This window comes from Macrotis lagotis, chromosome 7 (genome assembly GCF_037893015.1).
Source record: "Macrotis lagotis isolate mMagLag1 chromosome 7, bilby.v1.9.chrom.fasta, whole genome shotgun sequence".
Lineage (NCBI taxonomy): Eukaryota > Metazoa > Chordata > Mammalia > Peramelemorphia > Peramelidae > Macrotis > Macrotis lagotis.
This window is the reverse complement of record NC_133664.1, coordinates 153,656,696-153,675,258: the sequence shown is the minus strand read 5'-3', so window position 1 is coordinate 153,675,258 and position 18,563 is coordinate 153,656,696. Positions and strand designations below refer to the sequence as shown.

At 39.0% G+C, this 18,563-nt stretch overlaps 1 protein-coding gene and 1 long non-coding RNA gene across 5 annotated transcripts in view; one reads left to right on the top strand and one right to left on the bottom strand.

Moving 5' to 3' along the window:
• Nucleotides 1-11,214, bottom strand: part of ATXN7L1 (ataxin 7 like 1) — a 267,712-nt gene extending 256,498 nt beyond the window's left edge. For all 4 annotated transcript variants that reach the window (XM_074193956.1, XM_074193946.1, XM_074193947.1 and 1 more), the window contains exons 1-2: nt 10,991-11,214; nt 10,306-10,374 (exon numbers count right to left, since the gene is read on the bottom strand). In XM_074193956.1, the coding sequence (XP_074050057.1) occupies nt 10,306-10,374; nt 10,991-11,171 (250 nt within the window). In that variant the 5' untranslated portion in view covers nt 11,172-11,214. The remainder of the gene's footprint in view (nt 1-10,305; nt 10,375-10,990) is intronic.
• Nucleotides 11,215-11,985: 771 nt separating this feature from the next.
• LOC141493079 (uncharacterized) overlaps nt 11,986-18,563 on the top strand; it is a 30,641-nt gene continuing 24,063 nt past the window's right edge. The window contains exon 1 of the long non-coding RNA XR_012470109.1: nt 11,986-15,349. This is a non-coding gene — a long non-coding RNA (uncharacterized LOC141493079). The remainder of the gene's footprint in view (nt 15,350-18,563) is intronic.

Genomic DNA, 18,563 nt, shown 5'->3' with positions numbered 1-18,563 from the left:
CTTGCCCATCATGAACATTCTAGGGCTAAATACCCTTAGAACATCCTCCTTTGGGATGGAGAGAGGCAAGAAAGAGAGAAAGGAAAAGGCCATTCAAACATGACTATATTTCCTAAAAAACAATGTTGCTGTAGATCTTGAAGGACTTTCTCACAGTCAACCCAAAGGGCCAAACTCTTTATCACTACTGGAAAATTCTGTTGGGTAATTCTAGGCAGAAACAAAGATCTTAATCTCACAACTCTAACTCTGTGCTACTGAAGAAAAAAGAGTTCATACCTTTTGCCAGTCTCACAACTATATCTCAGTTGGTGTGTTTACCCCTAGGGCATGATGGGAACACAAATATGATATTTGTAAAGACTATCCAATTGCTCTGTCTTATCTCAAATCCCTCTGTACTACCTCCTTATTTGTGGCAGGTTGACTGAAGCACAGAACTGGTCCACCAAGTCCTCTTCTCAGTTTCATAATGCTTTTCTTATACTGTATGTTGTCTGGGTGACTTGTAAGGTGTAGGGAAGAGCTTAATATGAAGAATAAGGAGGTGGGCCACCTGACCACCTAGTTGAAGAGATCACACTGGGGCACATCTCAGGATTTTATACCAGATTCTATTCAATATTAAGTATTCTCAGCAACCTACTAGAACTGTTCACAGCTTTTGAGTCCTGCTGGTGGTGGCATTCTCAGAGAAACTCTCTAGAAAATTCATAGCCCAGTGACAGAATCTGAGTTCTCTTTTTTATTCTTGGTAAACCCAAAGAGCCACAGATATATGACAGACAAAAGACTTTATTAGCACAAGTGAGAAGGCTGGGTTTGAAGGAAGGAAACCTGTATTTGCAACCCAACTCTAGTTAGATGGGTGACCATAGCATGTCAACTTGACTTCTCTGAGACTTAATTTTGTCATTTTTAAAATGGGGGTCACAAATGCCTACATTGCCTACTTCAGGGTTTGTGTGAGGGAAGAAGTTTGTAAGCCTCAAAGTATTATAAGAATCTGTTACTGAATCAATCAACAAACATTTATATGTCAGTCACTGTGATAGGCACTAGGAATATAAAAGCAAAAATGAAACAGTTTTTGATTTCAAATTTTAAAGATCTAGGCAATATAGATTGTAAACGACCTCCAACTTAAGTCACACATACACAGTAGATTCATATTTAATAGACAAATCTTCCAGAAGTGTGGGCTGCTCAGAGACATTCAAAGACTTGGTCATGGTCATCATGGTTAGGAATTAGTTATCAGAAGCAGGTTTTTTACATAGTTTTTCCTGACTCTATTCCCCTACAATGCTTCTATAATAATGATTATCATCTAGAAAATGGAGAATGCTACCTTGTAGCTAAGGGACATTCTCCTAAAACAGTGAAATTGCTTCAACACAGTAAAGTAAAAAGAGCACATATCCGGAGCCAGAAGACCTGGGTTCAAATCCTGACTCTCTTCCTTACTACCTTTATAACCTTCGACAAGTTTCTCTAGGCCTCACTTTTCTCATTTGCTAAATTTCATTAGCAAAAGCTCATTCAGTTTTATAGCCTATGGTACTTATGATATCTTGCCCTTTGGCTTTGCAACTTTGGGTAACACATATTAGGGATTCAATTTCCTAAAACACCTACCCTAAGTCTAATGAAATCAAACTAGGAACACAATCATTTCATTTCCTAATCCAGAATAGTGAATCATGTAAGACTTGGCTAAACCAAATTCATTATCTTTCCCTCTCAATCTACTCCAATTACTTTCTCATTTATGCCAAGGGTATCAAATAGTTAATCAATAAACACTGCTTAAGTGCCTACTATGAGTCAGGACTATGTTAAGTTCCATTCTTCCAGTCCCTTACATTTGGAGCCTAAGAACTATGCTTCAATCTTCACTCTCTCCCTATAACCTCTCTCCCCCATAACCAATTAGTTGTCAAGTCTTGTTGAATCTTCCTCTTCAGTATTTATTTTCCTTTCTTTCCATTAATACTAAAACAACCTTAGTTTAGGCCCTCATCTCCTCTGCTGGCTGGACCAAAGAAATAGCCCCTTAAATAACACACCTTGCCGCTACATAGTCTCTTCTTCTTTTCTTCATCCTTCAAAAAGTTAAATTTATATTACTAACACATAGGTCTGACAATACCCCCACTCTCCCGCCTCTTAGAAGTTTTGATGGCTTCTTATTACCCCACGATAAAATATAAGCTTCTCTACTTAGCATTCACAATCTGGCCCATCTTCTCAGGCTGACTTCATAGTACATTCTCCAGCCAAACTTGTATTTCATGTACATAACATTCCATTTCCTATCTCCATGCCTTTTTACAGCTTGTCCGCCTTGCCAAGAATGCTTTCCCTCTTCAACTCTTGGAACCCCAAACTCAGTTCATGGCTCAATTCAAGTCCCTTCTTTTCCAAGAGACTTTTCCTTTACTCCTCTACCCCAAGCCCCAAGCCCAAATTAACAGTTTGTATTTTTTTCATATATCCTAGATAATCCCATCTGTTGATATTTTGTATTTTCCTAATAGAAAGTAAGTTTCCTGAGGGCAAGGACTATCTCACTTTTACATACAAATTTCTAGTAAATAACAGTGCTTGGTCCATAGCAGGCACTTAACTACTTGTTGATTGACTCATGATAGGTGGTAGAATGGATTGAATGTGAGCTTTGGAGTAAGGAAGACCTGAGTTCAAATACCACTTCACTTAACTTTCTAGGTGTGAGACCCTCGGCAGGTCATCTAACCTCTTCTTAGCCTCACTTTTCTCAACATGGAATGGAGATAAGAACAGTAACTATTTTATAGTTGTTGTGAGTATCAAATAATATAATATATATATATATATACACATATATATATATATATATATAGTGCTTTGCAAATGTAAAAGTGCTATATAAGCTTATTATTATTATTATTATTATTATTATTATTATTATTATTATATCTGTTATTTTTGATTGACTGTGCTCAGTGTCATCAGACTGGGTTTGTTCTCTTCCCCCAGCTAAGTTTCCATGACACATTACTGCTTTGGGGCAGGATCTGAAATATTCCAACCATACTCTGCAACAATCAACCTCCCCTGATGCCAGATGATTTTGTCGGAGTTCTATTCACTGCTAAGGTGTCATAAGGGAACCTCATTTGGCCTCTATAGAAGTTAACAGAATCAGTCATAATCTACATACAAAGAGCCTATGACAAATACAAGTTTATCTTCTTTAACACAACAGAAATATGGCACTGCTTTCTTCTTTATATGTACTTATTTGATTAAAAAACAAAACTAAAATATGCCCAATGCCTCAGAATTGCATTACAAAATCCTAGGCACAAAATTAAAACTATTTACTTAAAAATAAAAACTTTCTCCAAAAGCTGAATTCCAGTGGTGCCTGTCTCATTATACTTTTAGAGTTAGTTCTTCCTTGGGTGAGACAAGATGAACTGTAGGCTCTAGAGTGAAAGACTCTGGTCCCAAATGTTAGGGTTTTGATGAACTGAAGGAAGAAGAGAATTCACAGGCTTCAATTTCAAGCACTAATTCTCCACCTCCCCATTTCTCCATTACAGCTTCATTTGATGGTCATAGTCATTAACCTGACTACAGCATTTAGATATGAGTAACAACCAACCTATTCAGAATTGGGAAGTCTTTGGTTAAAAGAGATTTTATATATATATAAAGACAGGCTATTATTGAGACTAGTGCTACCATTATATAACTGGTTCTTGAAGGCCAAAAACATCATCAATAAAAGGTTAGCCAAAGATACATAAAAACACACACGACAATGTATAAATACCAACTATACAAAAATGAATCCTCTTCGACATTCCCTCTAACCTTTTAAATTCAATTCTGAAGAAGCAAACAGCAGGAGCTGTGAAACTTTGGACTGAAGGAAGTGAACATGAACTCAAAGCCTTAGATAACAATGCAGTCCACTTGACACCGAGCACAGAAGCCTTCAAGAATCTAATCCTCTTCTGTCCTTTATACTTTCCAAGTCCACAGGCAGCAATCCAGGCGCCAGCCTCTTCTCTGCCATGGGCATCACCATTTCAGATGGATCCTATGTGTAATCACACTCCCAAGAGTAATAGATGTGATTCTAGACAGCTTTAATACAAGTACAAACCCTTAACACTTTACAGTGACAACTTGCATAGCTACAGGATCACAGATTTAGCACTGGGTGGGATGTTAGTATTCATCTGACTCAAAACTCTGATTTTACAGATGAGTAAACTGAGATTCCAGAAAGATAATAAATGATAGACACTAGATTTAAACTTTGACCCTGTGATTTCAAATCCCAACTCTTTCTACTATACTAAACCATGACATCATTATTTTGACAATAGAAGTCAGACAATGAATAGTAACATTCTTAAATCATTTAAGAACTGGTATTATGGGATTTTTAGAAAATTTTCATCTCTAATATCTCTTAAAGCTCTATGTCTAGGATCTTGTAACCTGAAGGGTTAAGATGACAAAATACTATTTATGGTTAGACTACTATTTGATAAAGAGAAAGATTAAACAGTGACTATCATTAATTCCACCAAAGTTAGTTTACTTATAACTACTGACCAAAAGTCCTTGTTATTATAGTTTCTGGAAGATAGGAGTCAGGTTTCATATTTCTCCGTTTTACCAAAAATGCCTAGCATAGGTCCTTAGTATAAAATGTACACAATAAATGAATAAATTTGATAAAAAAATGTCTACAATCCAGCCCAGTAACATGGAACCTTAAGATGGCATTTAAATAAATACATTATGGCTCCTCTATAACAATTTTATTATATCACCATGGTTCTAACAATATTTTGTCATCATGATCCTCAAGAAAACACTAGGTATTACATGACAAACTGAATGAGACATCTTGTACAAATCTAAGGAGGAGGAAGAATTTGCATAGATTGCATAGGATGGCAATGTATAACTTGTCCTCAGCAGATACAATACAATTTAGCAAAATGCATGCATCACATTGTTTCCACCCCACTATAATAGAAGGGGGAAAAATCCATCCCATCTTCTCAACATGGGAACCCAGTTATGTCAGAATATTAGGAAAGTCTAATTAAAAAATTGGATGTATCTTCAAAACTAACCCTAGGTAATTGTAGTCTTGTTTCTCTTTTGATGTTGGCTTTGACAGTTATGACCATTCACTTCTTGATCGGTCAGGGTCTGATAACCTAACCTGTGAATTATCCAAGCCCTTTGTATTTCTCCTTTCCATTGTCTCTTCTTTCTGTTTTTTGGGGGTACTCCATAGCTTCTTTTCACCTTTACCAAAAACTAGCTAGACAAAGAAAGGGAGGGTCAATGAATCTCCAAATCAGCTAATTTTGCCAAATTTAGTTGTTTATGAAAAAAGACTCACTAGAGAAAGAAATTGAAATTAATAGCTAAAATAGGGATATCTGTGTAATCTATGGGTATCAATTATTTTGATCCTCTATTATCATCATATATAACAGCAAAACTACCTGTACAATGATAAACAAAGGTAGTTTGTAGTTTTCTATAAATCTATTCCACTTTTCTCCCTCCTTCCTTCACTGCTCATTGGCATTTCAAAAACATTTTCTTCTACTGGGAAGGCTGTAGTTCATTTTCTTCAAGTATAAGATTTGAACGAAGCATGTTCACATATCTTAACAACTAAAGCTCTCTCAGGTCCTTTGCAGGTCTTCTAAACCTTACCTTTTTGCCCTATTACCAAGGATGTTCAAATCAATACTTTCTTTCTCCCTGAACACAGTTTCAGCCCAATTCCACCAACATCTCAAGAGAACAGTAAGCTCTATAGTCACAGCTAGTTTTCAGTAGCCCCTCCACACAGTCTGTAAACTGGTAACTTTCCACAAATTTACCTGCATAACATCTGGGAATATTTAAATATAAACTATTAAGATGACAAGTCTTAGATCCTAAAAAGGAGAGTGTCCCTTTCAGTGAATTTCACAGTATTAAAAAAAATTAATAGTTCACGAAGCATATTCCAAGCCTCTGGTTCCTATAAAGAATTCTGTAAACCTCTCTTGACCATACATTGCAAATTGGCTTAAAAATGTTTATATCTGGTATTTTATAAAACACTTCAATGACTTTTTTTTAGGGCTTTTTTTTGCAAGGCAAATGGGGTTAAGTGGCTTGCCCAAGGCCACACAGCTAGGTAATTATTAAGTGTCTGAGGCCAGATTTGAACTCAGGTACTCCTGACTCCAGGGCCGGTACTCTATCCACTGTGCCACCTAGCTGCCTCTCAATGACATATGACTCTGCATATGCCCAGTTTAAAACACACAAGAATTGATCATTTCTCCCTCCCTTCCCTCCCCCTCCCCAATTTAGCAGGTTATATATTATTTGATTGAAACTGAGGTTTTCTAAAAAGATGAATTTGTTGAGGTTTCTCCTTTTCCAACTCCCCTAACACTTTCTCTTCCTTTCTCCCCTCCCCCAATTAATGATATTCTAATACTTTGTAATGAAAGGAGCAATGTACAATGGAAAGAATCTTGGTTCTGAAGAGAGAGAGAACCAGGATTCAAATCCTACCTCTGTAGCTCAAGACCCATGTGACTTTCAGCAACTTAACATCCTTAAACTCCAATTTTATCACATATAAAATTAGAGAGTTGAAAGACATGGCCTCAGAGGTCCCTTCCACTTCATGATCCTAATTAGTTTCCTAGGACTTGTTGAAGGTGACCAAAAAGTATAAGCAACTCTTATACCTTATAGAACTGAAATCATTTAAAAAAATAAAAGTAAAAAACTCTTCAAAATTGTATTAGAGTAAAGAAGTAAGTAAGAAGAAAACCTTTCATATCACTGAATGTTTTCTCTTCCACCTGAGGTTAAAAGTGTCTTTTTGGCAAGGTACCTAGCATCTTATCCTGAATAAATAGAGAAATATTTACTATTCATCAAGGAAAAAAGGATATGTGAGAGAGTAGCTTTTGCAAAAACTTCCTATCACAAATTTCCTCATGTCTCAGACACTAAATTTCTGGTAATTATATTCTTATCTAATCTCAATGCCTGACTGATTTAAACAAATTAACTAATCAAAAAAGTCACAAAATATTTGACTGAGATTTGAATCCACAACCCTTTTAGCCCAAAGTTCAGTTTCAAATTATTGTCAGACAATCAACAATATATAGTATAGACGGATACACAGGATGTAAGAATTTCTGGCACTGAGAAATTTAATAATTACAGGATACGATTAACACCAGGTATTTTTAAAAATGTGAATATCTTATTTTCAAAGCAAGAAAACTGTGTTCTTCCTAGGACAGTATCTTAGATACCACAGTGTTAGTTGCTGCACATTTTGAACTTGAATAACCCTGTAATATACGCAGACAATATATTTACAATGAGAATCTGATCTGCCAAAGACTGCTTGCCCATGTTCTTGGTTAATTCTGGATAGATCAATAATAATTATATCAGGACTTTACATTAGAGATCTCAAAGCAAATGTTTCAGCCACGATGTACAGATAGGAAAGAAAAGTTGAGAAAGGTTAAGAAAAGAATGAATACAAGAGAGCAATATTTCATAATTTTAAACACGTATTTGAAATGTCTATAAGTCCTTCTAATATTTACCAAACCAATGGTTAAACAGCAGCAATAGATGATTATTTCACATTAACATCCTACCTGCCCTCTTGAGTAAATCAATCTATAAAATGTATATCAAAGTCTGTGAAAGAGAGTATCAGTTTTTACAACTGAATTATGCAGTTACTATCTCTTATCCCCCAGCTTTATTCTATTTGACCTCACTGTTGTTCTTCAAAGTTTTTTTTTTAAGATTTTCTTATTTTACTCTAAGCTGGGGTATTAATCTATCTTGCTATGTATAAATATATTTATATATTATATAGTTGGTGAATATATAATGAACACACACATACAGGGGCCTTGCTTTAACTCTATGGTATAGGATCTTATTCAAGGTGACACCATAATAATGAGGCTCTTCAGATACTTTTGGCAACTATACTTTCTTGGACTGGGTCCAAGGCAGATCTATAGTATGCTACATTCCATACTATATTGGGTCATGTTTTTAACATATGTACATTTCTCAGACATAAAATAAAACACACACACATATCTGCACCAATAAAACTCTTACAAATCTATTACCACAATACTACAAGGCCTATTAACAATGAGAAATTAGAACTCTTACTTGATTATTTTCACATTTTATACCATATATTGACAACAGTGGGTGTCAATACAAAAGTAAATAATCAAGCAACAAGTCTTTTCACCACCATGTGACAAATAACCTAAGGAACAGGATTTTTTACTAGTGACATTTGATGAAACAGTACTAAGTAGAATCTAAGAATGAGTTTTTGGGGGAAAATTGTGATTCTGGACATTTTATTTCAGAATTAACTACCTAGTCAATGAACTCCTTCTAATATTTTCCTGTATTATGACTTTTATTCAATTTAATTTTAAATAGCCCTTCCATTGCATCTCAAGTTCTATCCTAAGAATATTCCCTATTGCTTGTGGTCTGCTTTATAAGTCTGTGAGCTCTTAAAGACCTTAAGAGTTTGTTTGAAAAGGAAAAGGAAATGCTGATGTCAATTTTCATTGCTAACCAGCACGGCCTTCTAACACAGATAAGCCGACAGTACCTAAGTAGTCTTCTTAATATAATTCCATCACTCAAATCCTAAGTGCACAGGTTGAGATGTCACTAAAGTATTTGGAGGCAAAAAAAAATCTCTAAAATGGAATCTTATTCTTTATACTATTACTTAATATTCAGAATGCCAAAACTAAAGTGATGCTAAAGAACTGTCCCTAGGCAGGCATAAATTTTATTCTCCAGACTCTCTCTCCATGTATGAATGTCTTTTTTCTCTAGAGTTAAGAACTTATAAACTATCATGCTGTCCTCAGGTGTTAATCCACAAAGCCATGCTTATTCCTACTACATCTTTCAGGGCGGTTAGGTGGCACAGTGGATAGAGCACTAGGTGGCAAGTGGATAGAGCACTGGCCCTGGAGTCAGGAGTACCTGAGTTCAAATCTGGCCTCAGACACTTAATAATTACCTAGCTGTGTGGCCTTGGGCAAGCCACTTAACTCTATTGCCTTGCAAAAAAACCCCTCTAAAAACAAAACAAAACAAAACAAAACCAAAAAACCCTACTACATCTTTCCAGTTAGGGGCAGTTAGACTTTGGTGGGGTAGTGTTTTTCCGTAATGAGCACCTCCTATTTGGGGATGACCCTTTGGCATCTTATGAATTCTGCTGGGGTTTTTAACTTAGGAATACTACTGTGGCTTGTTTTCAACCATATCATTTCACATCTTCTTCCTTGACTCATGCCCATCCCATTCACAAGACTTCATGTTAGCTCATTGCAATACAAACAAGTCCATCCTTTTGCTTTTGCTTAGCTGAAAGTTGCCATTAGAGTTTCCATTTTGAAATACACAGGCCACAGCTACATATGGCATGCTTGTATATGATAACAGAATGTGATTTATTTATGACGACCATGTGTGTTCATATGCACAGCACCAGCAGGTTATCAATTGAGGCCATGGCCTCACTTGCATGTATTTGGTCTGTGATGACCTACTCACTGTGTCCCATTTCAGGTACTGAATTTCCATGCTAGGAAAACACAGATGGGAGAGGAGGTGAAGGCACACATACAGATAGATGCTTATAACCATGCTCACCACATAATAATCTGTGACCAAATGCAAACTGTACCAAATGTGAACCTCTTTAAAGACTTGCCATGTACAATTGTTTTCGATGGGGAGTGAAGTAGCTGCAGAAATTGCTGGACATGTGGGGTCAAATTAAACTGTTGTGAATTTGTCCACAGTTACTAATGACTTTTAAAAGATAAATGTGTTTGATGATGACACACTCAATGTACATCTAGATATTTCTGCACCAAAAAAAAGGGCAATGTCCATTTGAGCTAGAATTACAGATATGCAGAAGGAAGTCCAATATGGATACTAACTCAAGTATAGTAAACTTTTGTCTTAAATAGCCTTCCTCCCCCCTCCTCTAGTTGTATTTATACTTTGAAGGAAGTTACCATGAAGCCATAGTCACCTGGGCGTGCTCAATTTTTGACAAGCCTTAGTCACTCTATAACCTAGCAGAACAATTCACATTATATTAGCTATATCCTGTGAAGATTCTGCCATACACACTACCACTAAAATGCCAGTGGTTTCACTTACCTTCTTTATTAAGCCTCATAACCTCCCTGCTTTTTCCACCCTCTTTTCCAGACTCTTCTAAATCTACATCTGCAGATGAAAAGCAGAAAAAAAAAGCCAAAGTCAAGGGGGGAGGGAAGAGTGTTTATTTGCAAACATTTATATGAATATATTATATATATATATGTAATCTATGTACTGCAGAGGACAACCATTCTAAAAATTAAAAAAAAAATAAAAATGGACAATGCATCATTTGTATCCCAAGTCTGGGATTTCATCTACCTGGCCCAGATAGGTATCTCCCCCTTCCCCCCCCCCCAAAAAAAACCCCAAGCAAACTGTACAAGCAGCAACAGAGTAGCCCTTTAAACGGATACACGGCAGGGCTGTAAAAGCCCACCCAGAGGGCTGCGGTTGGAAGCCCGGGCAGCAGGCAGCAGGCAGCAGGCAGGCAGGCAGGAAGCAGGCAGACAGACAGACAGACGGACGGACAGACAGCCTTAGCAGCTGGGCCGCTCTCTCTGCACGGAGGATCTGTCTCTATGTGTATTGATTCAGAGAGAGAGGGAGAAGCATGGAGGACACCGGGGGCCACTCTCTCTCTCTCCCCCACACACTTTTTTTTTTCCTTTCTCCCGGTGGCTCTAGGTGAATGGAAAGGTTACAGGATAATAAAAAGAGGAGGAGGCGGCGGGGTTCTTACTGTCGGAGCAGTGTAATTTGGCGGCGTCGATCCAGGAGGACCAGGGTTTGCCCAGAAACGCCTCCGGACTGGGCACTTTGCGATCCAGTGTCGCCATTGCTCTTCCTTCTTGTTGCTTTTCCCCTTTTCCTTCGGCAGCAGCAGCCGAGAGACACGGGATTCGAGAACGCTCCGACGTCATCTTCGGAACGTTCCGACATTGAGTGTTCTGAGAGGGGGAGGGCTGTGGGGGAGGGGGAAGAGGAGGAGGAGGAGGGGAGGGAGGAGGAGAAGAGAGGAGGGGGAGGGGGAGGAGGAGAGGGAGGGAGGAGGGAGGGAAAGAGGGTGGAGGAAGAAGAGGAGGAGGAGGACGAGGAGGAGGAGGAGGAGGAGGAGGAGGGGCCGTCGGGCGCCCCAGAGCCAGCTCCGCTCGCAGCCCCGACGGCCGCCAGAGGCAGCAGAGAGGCGCGCCGCCTGTTAGTGCCGGAGACAGCAGCTCCGGGAGGTGCGCGCATGGACTGGGGGAGGGGGCGCCGGGGGAGGGGAGGGGAGGCGTGGGGGGGGACCTGGGCTGGAGCGCTTCTGCAGCCGCCGGCCTCGTCGCGACAGGTCTGCGGGGAGCCCCGGCGTGGGGGGGGGCGGGGGGGAGCTGGGGAGCGGCGGGGGCCGGGCGGAAGACAAGTCTTTCCGGGAGAGTTTACAGCGCGAGGGAGGAAAGTTTGCACACCCCCTCCTCCGGCGCCGGGAGCCGGCCGAGGGGCCGCGGCGTGCGTGGGGGGCTCCGCCGAGTCCCCGTCGGCAGCGGGCGCTCGGTCGGCCCACCAGCCGGGAGGGAGCCCAGGCACCCTCCACCCCCGGCCGCACGCGCTGACATGCCTCCCGTGGCCCTGCGCTGGAAGGAGGCCTGGGGCGGAGCAGGGGGAGGGGTCAGAGGACCAGTTGGGGAAGGGTTGGGGTGGCTGGCTGGGCTGGCGGGGGACTGGGAGAGCGGGGGAAGGGTCAGAGTGGCGAGTGAGGGGAGCAGCTGCCGAATGTAAGGCCCCCCGACATCCTCTCCCTGCCGGCTGTCACATCTGTAGGATCAGGGCTTTTTAGAGGTGGAAGTGACTGCTCCAAGGAGTGAGGCTGCATGTTCAAAATCTCCTGAACCCCAATCTTCTGATGCAGGTAGCTTTTTGAGGCCATTCAATCAGTCTAAGTGCCTTTAGAGATTGGGGATTCAAAAAGAAGGGAAAGAAGTCCCTGCCCACAGGGAGCTCACCATCCGATGGGAGACAAAAGCAAACAAGCGGCTACCAGGAGGATACTATGTATCAACGTGAGATACTGTGTATCTATGTCAGATACTGTGTGTCAACGTGAGATACTGTGTACCGGATGGTAATTAGCCAAGGGGAGGCGATACAATTAAAAGTGCTTGGGGAAGGCTTGTGAAAGATGTGATTTTAGTTGGGACCTGGAAGAAGACGGAGAATTCAGTAGGTGGTGCTGAGGAGGAGAACTTGGCAGGCATGAGAGGATCTAGCCAGGGAAAATGCCAGGAGCCTGGAGATGGGGCCCAGATGTGAAGTAGCACTGGGTTTGAATCCTGCCCTTATTCTTAGTTCCTCATTTGTTAAAAAAAAAAAGAGTTGGATGGAATGCTCCGCCAGCTTCCAAGGGACCAAATCCTATAATCTTTGGAGATTGCCAGATAGGACCTGATCTGTATCTTAACTTGTTTTGCTTAACTGCCTTAACTGTCACTTCAAACAGAACTCCCAAAGATATCTTAAAGGCAACTTATCCAAAATTGAACTCTTTCTCCGCCCCCCCCCAGTCCCCTGAATCCTTCCCTTTTCTAAACTTCCTTTTTACTTTCTAGGGCACCATGGTCCTCTGAATCACTCTAGCTTGCAACCTAAGTATCATTCTCCACTTCTCACTCTATCACAACCCCCCCCCCACCCATGTCCCCCACATTCAGTCTTTTGCCAAGTCCTGTCAATTCTTTCAACATCTCTCCTATACACATTCTTCTTTCCACTCATGGCTGCCACCTTGGTACAGATTCTCAGCACCTCCCTCCTAGGCTGCTGCAAAAGATTTATGGTTGGTCTTCTTTCCACAAGTCTCTCCCCAATCCAATGTATATTCCACTCAACTAACAAAATTACTTTTCCTCCCTCCTTCCCCCCATCTTTCAATTGGTACACTCCTGTGGTTTCCCCATTATGTCCAGATCAAATATAAAATCTTTGTCTAGCATTTAAAGAATTTTAAACCTCTCCCCTTCCTATCTTTCTTATGTTCTGAGGGAGATTTCCTGATGATCAACACTATTTTCAACTCATTCACCATTTTGAACTTTAGACTAAAAGCCAGGAAAGACAGGCAGAAGCAAGCATTTAGTTGGTCATTGCAAATAACTCTCCTTCGGCTGCTGTGATGTCGTTTTTGTTCAAAAGGTATATGCTTTGAGTTGTATTTTCCTTGTCATGTTTTAATTTGCATTGTGCCTTCATCCTTTACCTGCCTGCACCCATTTGTGAATTAATTCTAAGGGATTTATTATATGACCATGGACAAATTTAAAAAAATGTGAATTGGTCTGTAGTGGATTGGACCTGACTTTGAAATTTGGTTTCATTCTTATTAGTTGAACTAACCAGGCCCAAAGGAAGATATTCTTCTACAATTTGAACCTGAGATCCTTCACAGTTATGATTACAGATGTAAGGTAGGCATTAGGATTATTCAAAATACCTGGTTTGCTTTAGAAAAGAATTGAGGAAATGAAACTCCTCTTATTTGGGTGTGGAATCTAGTACATAGGATCAGATGTGCTTGATGTATTGACTAATTTTGCTGAAATGTTTTTGTTTCCTTTTATTAAACCTTTGTTGGGAGGAATAACTTTCTGGAGAAAGGAGGAAGGGGAGATCTGGTCAGAAATTAAAGTGATGTATATGCATTTAAGATAAATTTTTATGTGATTTTTCTTTATTTTTAAAGAAATATAATTACAGACCACACTCAGATTTTGTACAAGTCAAATTTTTCAGGGAAAGCACAGGCTATCTTTGGAATACACATGCAAACTAAATTATGTATCAGTCTTTCCTTTTATCGGGGTATGGAGCATCTTTGAGGCTCCATTAGATTAGATTAGTCTCACCATCCACTCATGATTTTCTTATGCCTTTACTCAAGTTATTTTTTGTTCTCTTTCATGTCACTATTCAAAATTTAATATTTTTACCTAATCGATATATTTTTTCTCTACGGAGGCAGAAGACTTTTTATGAGGGAAAAAAAAATTCTTACCAGAGGTGTCTAAAAATGGAATGGGCCACCTCACAAAGTTCTCCATCACTAGAAATATTCAAGCAGAGGCTGAATGACCACTTACCAGGAATGTAGCAGAAGGATTCTTTTCTTGAGTGGGAAGATGGATTAGGTGCCCTAAACTCTTCTCTCTCTTCACAAGTAGGCAGCATTCCCTCAGGCAGCAAGCACTGAGGTCTAATTCTGGACACAATCCAACCATTTATTAGCTGTGACCTTGTTTTAATCCCTTTGTCTCTCTAGGCCTCAGTTTCCTCATCTATAAAATGAGGGAGTTGAATGAGATCTTCTGTTAAGTCCCTTCTCATTTATTTATTTATTCACTCATTTATTTATTTGTTTGTTTGTTTGTTTATTCTGTTTGAGAGTCTATCATTCTTTAATTTTATGTCCATCCAGTTCTTTCTTTTTTGGATTTACAGAGTTTACTAGATGCTTGGTACCCATGAACACCATTAAACCTTTAAATATACAGAAAAACGTACCCCTGAGAGTGCTGAATATTTCAGTTCAGGTTCCATTATACTGTTCGATAATTCTTATGGACTGTAAGGTAGAGGAGGAAGAGGAGCTGAGATGGGTCTTTGTGAACTTATTTTTATTACCCGATAGTTTCATTTGTCTTAATTATTTTCTAGAGGACACCAGATAAGTTGCTACTATGCTACTATGATTGAGAGTTCCTGTTTTAGATGCTGTTGTAAATATTCACTGCAGGCAAAAAACAGTTGTGTAGAAAAGCACAAAATATAGCATCTTAGATATAAAACTGTAAGGGAAATTAGAGACCATCTAATCTAAGCCCTTCATTTTTTCAAGTGAGGAAACTGAGGCTCATAGAGGTTAAGTAAGGTATTACTTACAAAGATCACAGAAGGAAGGAAATGGAAAAATCAGAATTTGAATCTCTAACACCTTTTACTCAAATACAGGATTCTTTCTTCTATATGACAGAGACAACTAAATACAGTAATGGCTAGCACACTGGGCTTGGAGTCAGGAGGATCTGAGTTCAAATTCAGCCTCAGATACTTACTAGCCACATGATCTTAGGTAAGTCACTTAAACTCTACCTTAGTTTTTTTGACTGTAAAATGAAGATAATAATAAATACCTAACTCCTAGGTGAGGATCAAAATGTTCTATATAAATGTCTACTCCCTTTCCTTTTCCTCATTATACCTCAACAGAAGAACCCTTCCCCTCAAGAAGCCCTTAATGTATTCAGGGAGAGAGGACCTAGCATTGCAAAATGTTAATTTAGTTTATAGAGCAGTAGAGGAGAATGGGCAAGAGTTGGGCAAGCCACCTAATTTCTCTGAACCTAAATTTACTTGTCTGAAAACTTGGCACAATAATATTTTCATTTGAGTAAATGTGACCTAGCAACCTCAGAATCAAGAAGACCAGAGTTCAATTTGCACAGGACACATATTAAGGCCCTGAACAAATTATTTATTTATTTATTTTAAAAATGTATTTAAGGCAATGCAGTTAAGTGACTTGCCCAAGGTCACACAACTAAGCAATTATTGAGTGTCTAAGGCCTCATTTGAACTCAGGTCTTCCTGATTCCAGGGCCAGTGCTCCATCACTGTGCTACCTAGCTGCACCTGGACAAGTTATTTAACCTGCAGATGCCCTTGGTAATGCTCTAAGACTAACTGGCAGACGGATTGCTGAACTGCCACCTCACTGAGGGTAAAACAGTTTGTAAACTTTATAGGGCTGTTCGTTACTTCAGTCATGTTCAATTTTTTGTGACCCTGTGGATCTAATTATGAGCTTCTATTATTATTCCTAAAGTTTGAGGAAAGTGGGAACTAGGTTTTAAAAGATAGGACTTAGGTGAAAAAGAGATTGGATAATATTGTAGGGGAAGAGAATTGTATGATCAAAGGTCATCTATTACAAATGATTTGTTTAAAAGATGATGTGAAAATCCTAACTAGAACAGAATATTTGTATTGGTGAATGGGGAAGAGGGAGATTGGAGAAATAATTTGAATGCCAGACTAAGGAAGTCGAACTTTAAACCTTTGGACCCTGGGGTAACATTGCTTTGAGCAGAGGAATGATAGAATAAAACTGATAATTTAAGATTAGCCTAGAGGCAGTTGGCAGAATGTATTGGAGTAGAGGGGGGAACTACAGGAGATACCAGTTAGGAGGCTCTTGAACTATCCCTTGTGTGAAGTGATTAAAAACTTGAGTGAGGGTGGTAAGAGTAGGTATGTAAAGGAAGGGTCATATGAGAGAAGTATGAATTGGATTTTTAGTGAAATTGATTAGATGTGGGAAGAGGAAGGTAGAGGCCCAAAGTACAAGGCCTTAATATTTAATCTTTTCTAATTTTCTCAAAATTTTTCCTTTTATGAATTTTTCTTAATTATTGTGATTGTCAGATTCAAAGGCACAAGGGAAAGATAGAAACTGGGAAAGGTAAAGAGACAGAGAAGTCTCACTGAAGAAGTAAACTTAAGAGGACAAAAACCTGAGCAAATTGGTTCAGTGTCATGAGTCTCTTATAAAAGAGTGTTTGATTCCTTTTAGAAATTTGGACCATTTGGTGCAAATGTCCGTAAGGGCATTTCCCAAATCCTACACTTTTTAATTTAGCTTTGTCCCATATTTGGCTCACATTTATAAGGTGCTTAAAAGCTTTTAAAGCCATTTAGCCACCTATACCATTGTAAGGTAGTATGATAAGTATTATCCCTATCTTGTAGCTGACAAAAACTAGAGCCCAGAGAGGTGACTTGACTTCCCTACCATCATAAATTCCTATCTTCTGACTACTGCACCCTGCTTCATGGCTCCTACCCCTGATTTTGAAGTCAAGGCAGCTCCTTATGATGGAAAGGTTAGGTATCCCTTTTTGTAGGAAAATTAGGGAACTGTTCATTATTTAGTAATAACTAAGTAATTCAGAGAGAGCATCGTCCAGTGAAAAAGAATGTTAGATTTAGACTTGAATACAAATCTCGATTATTTACTTCCTATCCTTGCAGCCTTAAGTGAGTTAACCTCTCCTGGTCTCATTTTTGTCATTTAGAACATGAAAGGATTGGATTAGATGGTCCTCTGATATGTCATTCAACATTAAATCTGTAATCAAAAATTTCCTATGACTGTAACTTTGGAAAGATAGCTTGGTGCAGTCATTAGAATGATGGACTTAGAGTCAGAAAGACTTGTGTTTGAATCCTGCCTCAGACAGTTATTGTTTGTGTAGCCATGGACAAATCACTTCACCTCAGTTTCCACATTTATAAAATGAGATAACACTTACTTCATAGGGTTTTTGTGAGGGTTTGGTTGAAAGAACCAGAAAGGTACTTTGCAAACATGAAAGTTCTCAAGACTTTTGAGACATCCTATACAGAGTAAACACCACATAAATCTTTTAACCAGATAGAATGGCAATAGCATGCCTTACTGATAATCAGACATGTATATACCCAAATGGTGATAATATCACTGAAATATAGTTCTTTCTGCACCAATCCTCTGATAGCTTCTCTGCCCACAAAAGATGGTGTCAATAACACCTGCTTTGTGAAATATATAACAAAACAATGTCTTCATAGGTATGGACACTGGAGTTGCAATGAAATTACACAGTTGGAAATCAGAGAATACAGAGATTCTTGCTCCTCTAACCATTAGGTGCCTTATCATTTGCTACTTTTAGTAAATCTGTATTTTTGTTAAAGTAGATACTCATTTTCTTGATATAGATACAGACCCTCCATGTATCCTGATCCTCTGCAAGTCTTGTCTCTTTCTTCAGATGCTAAAAATTCATTACTTTTTAGCCAACTAAATAAAGCTAATGAGTTTTCCTAAATAATAAGTCTCTCTAAAATTATTTAGGATGGTCCTTAAACTGCAGGCAATAGTTATTCTCTGGCCCATGCTTGAAGTCATTCCATCTTGGTTGAAATTTCCAAAACTAGCAGTAGGCAGCCAGGTTGAGCAGTGGTCTGGGAGTTAGGAAGACCCAAGTTAAACTTTGGTTTCAGACATTCACTAGCTATGTGAGTGGGCAAGTCACCTTAACTTCTGTCTTAGTTTTCTCTTATGTAAAGTGGAAATAATAAGAGCACCTTTTTCACAGGGTTGTTGTGAGGAATATGTGAGATAATACTTGATTTAAAATTTTTTTTTTATTTAAGGCCGTGGAGCTAAGTGACTTGCCCAGAGTCACACAGCTAGGTAATTATTAAATGTCTGATGCTGGATTTGAACTCAGGTACTCCTGACT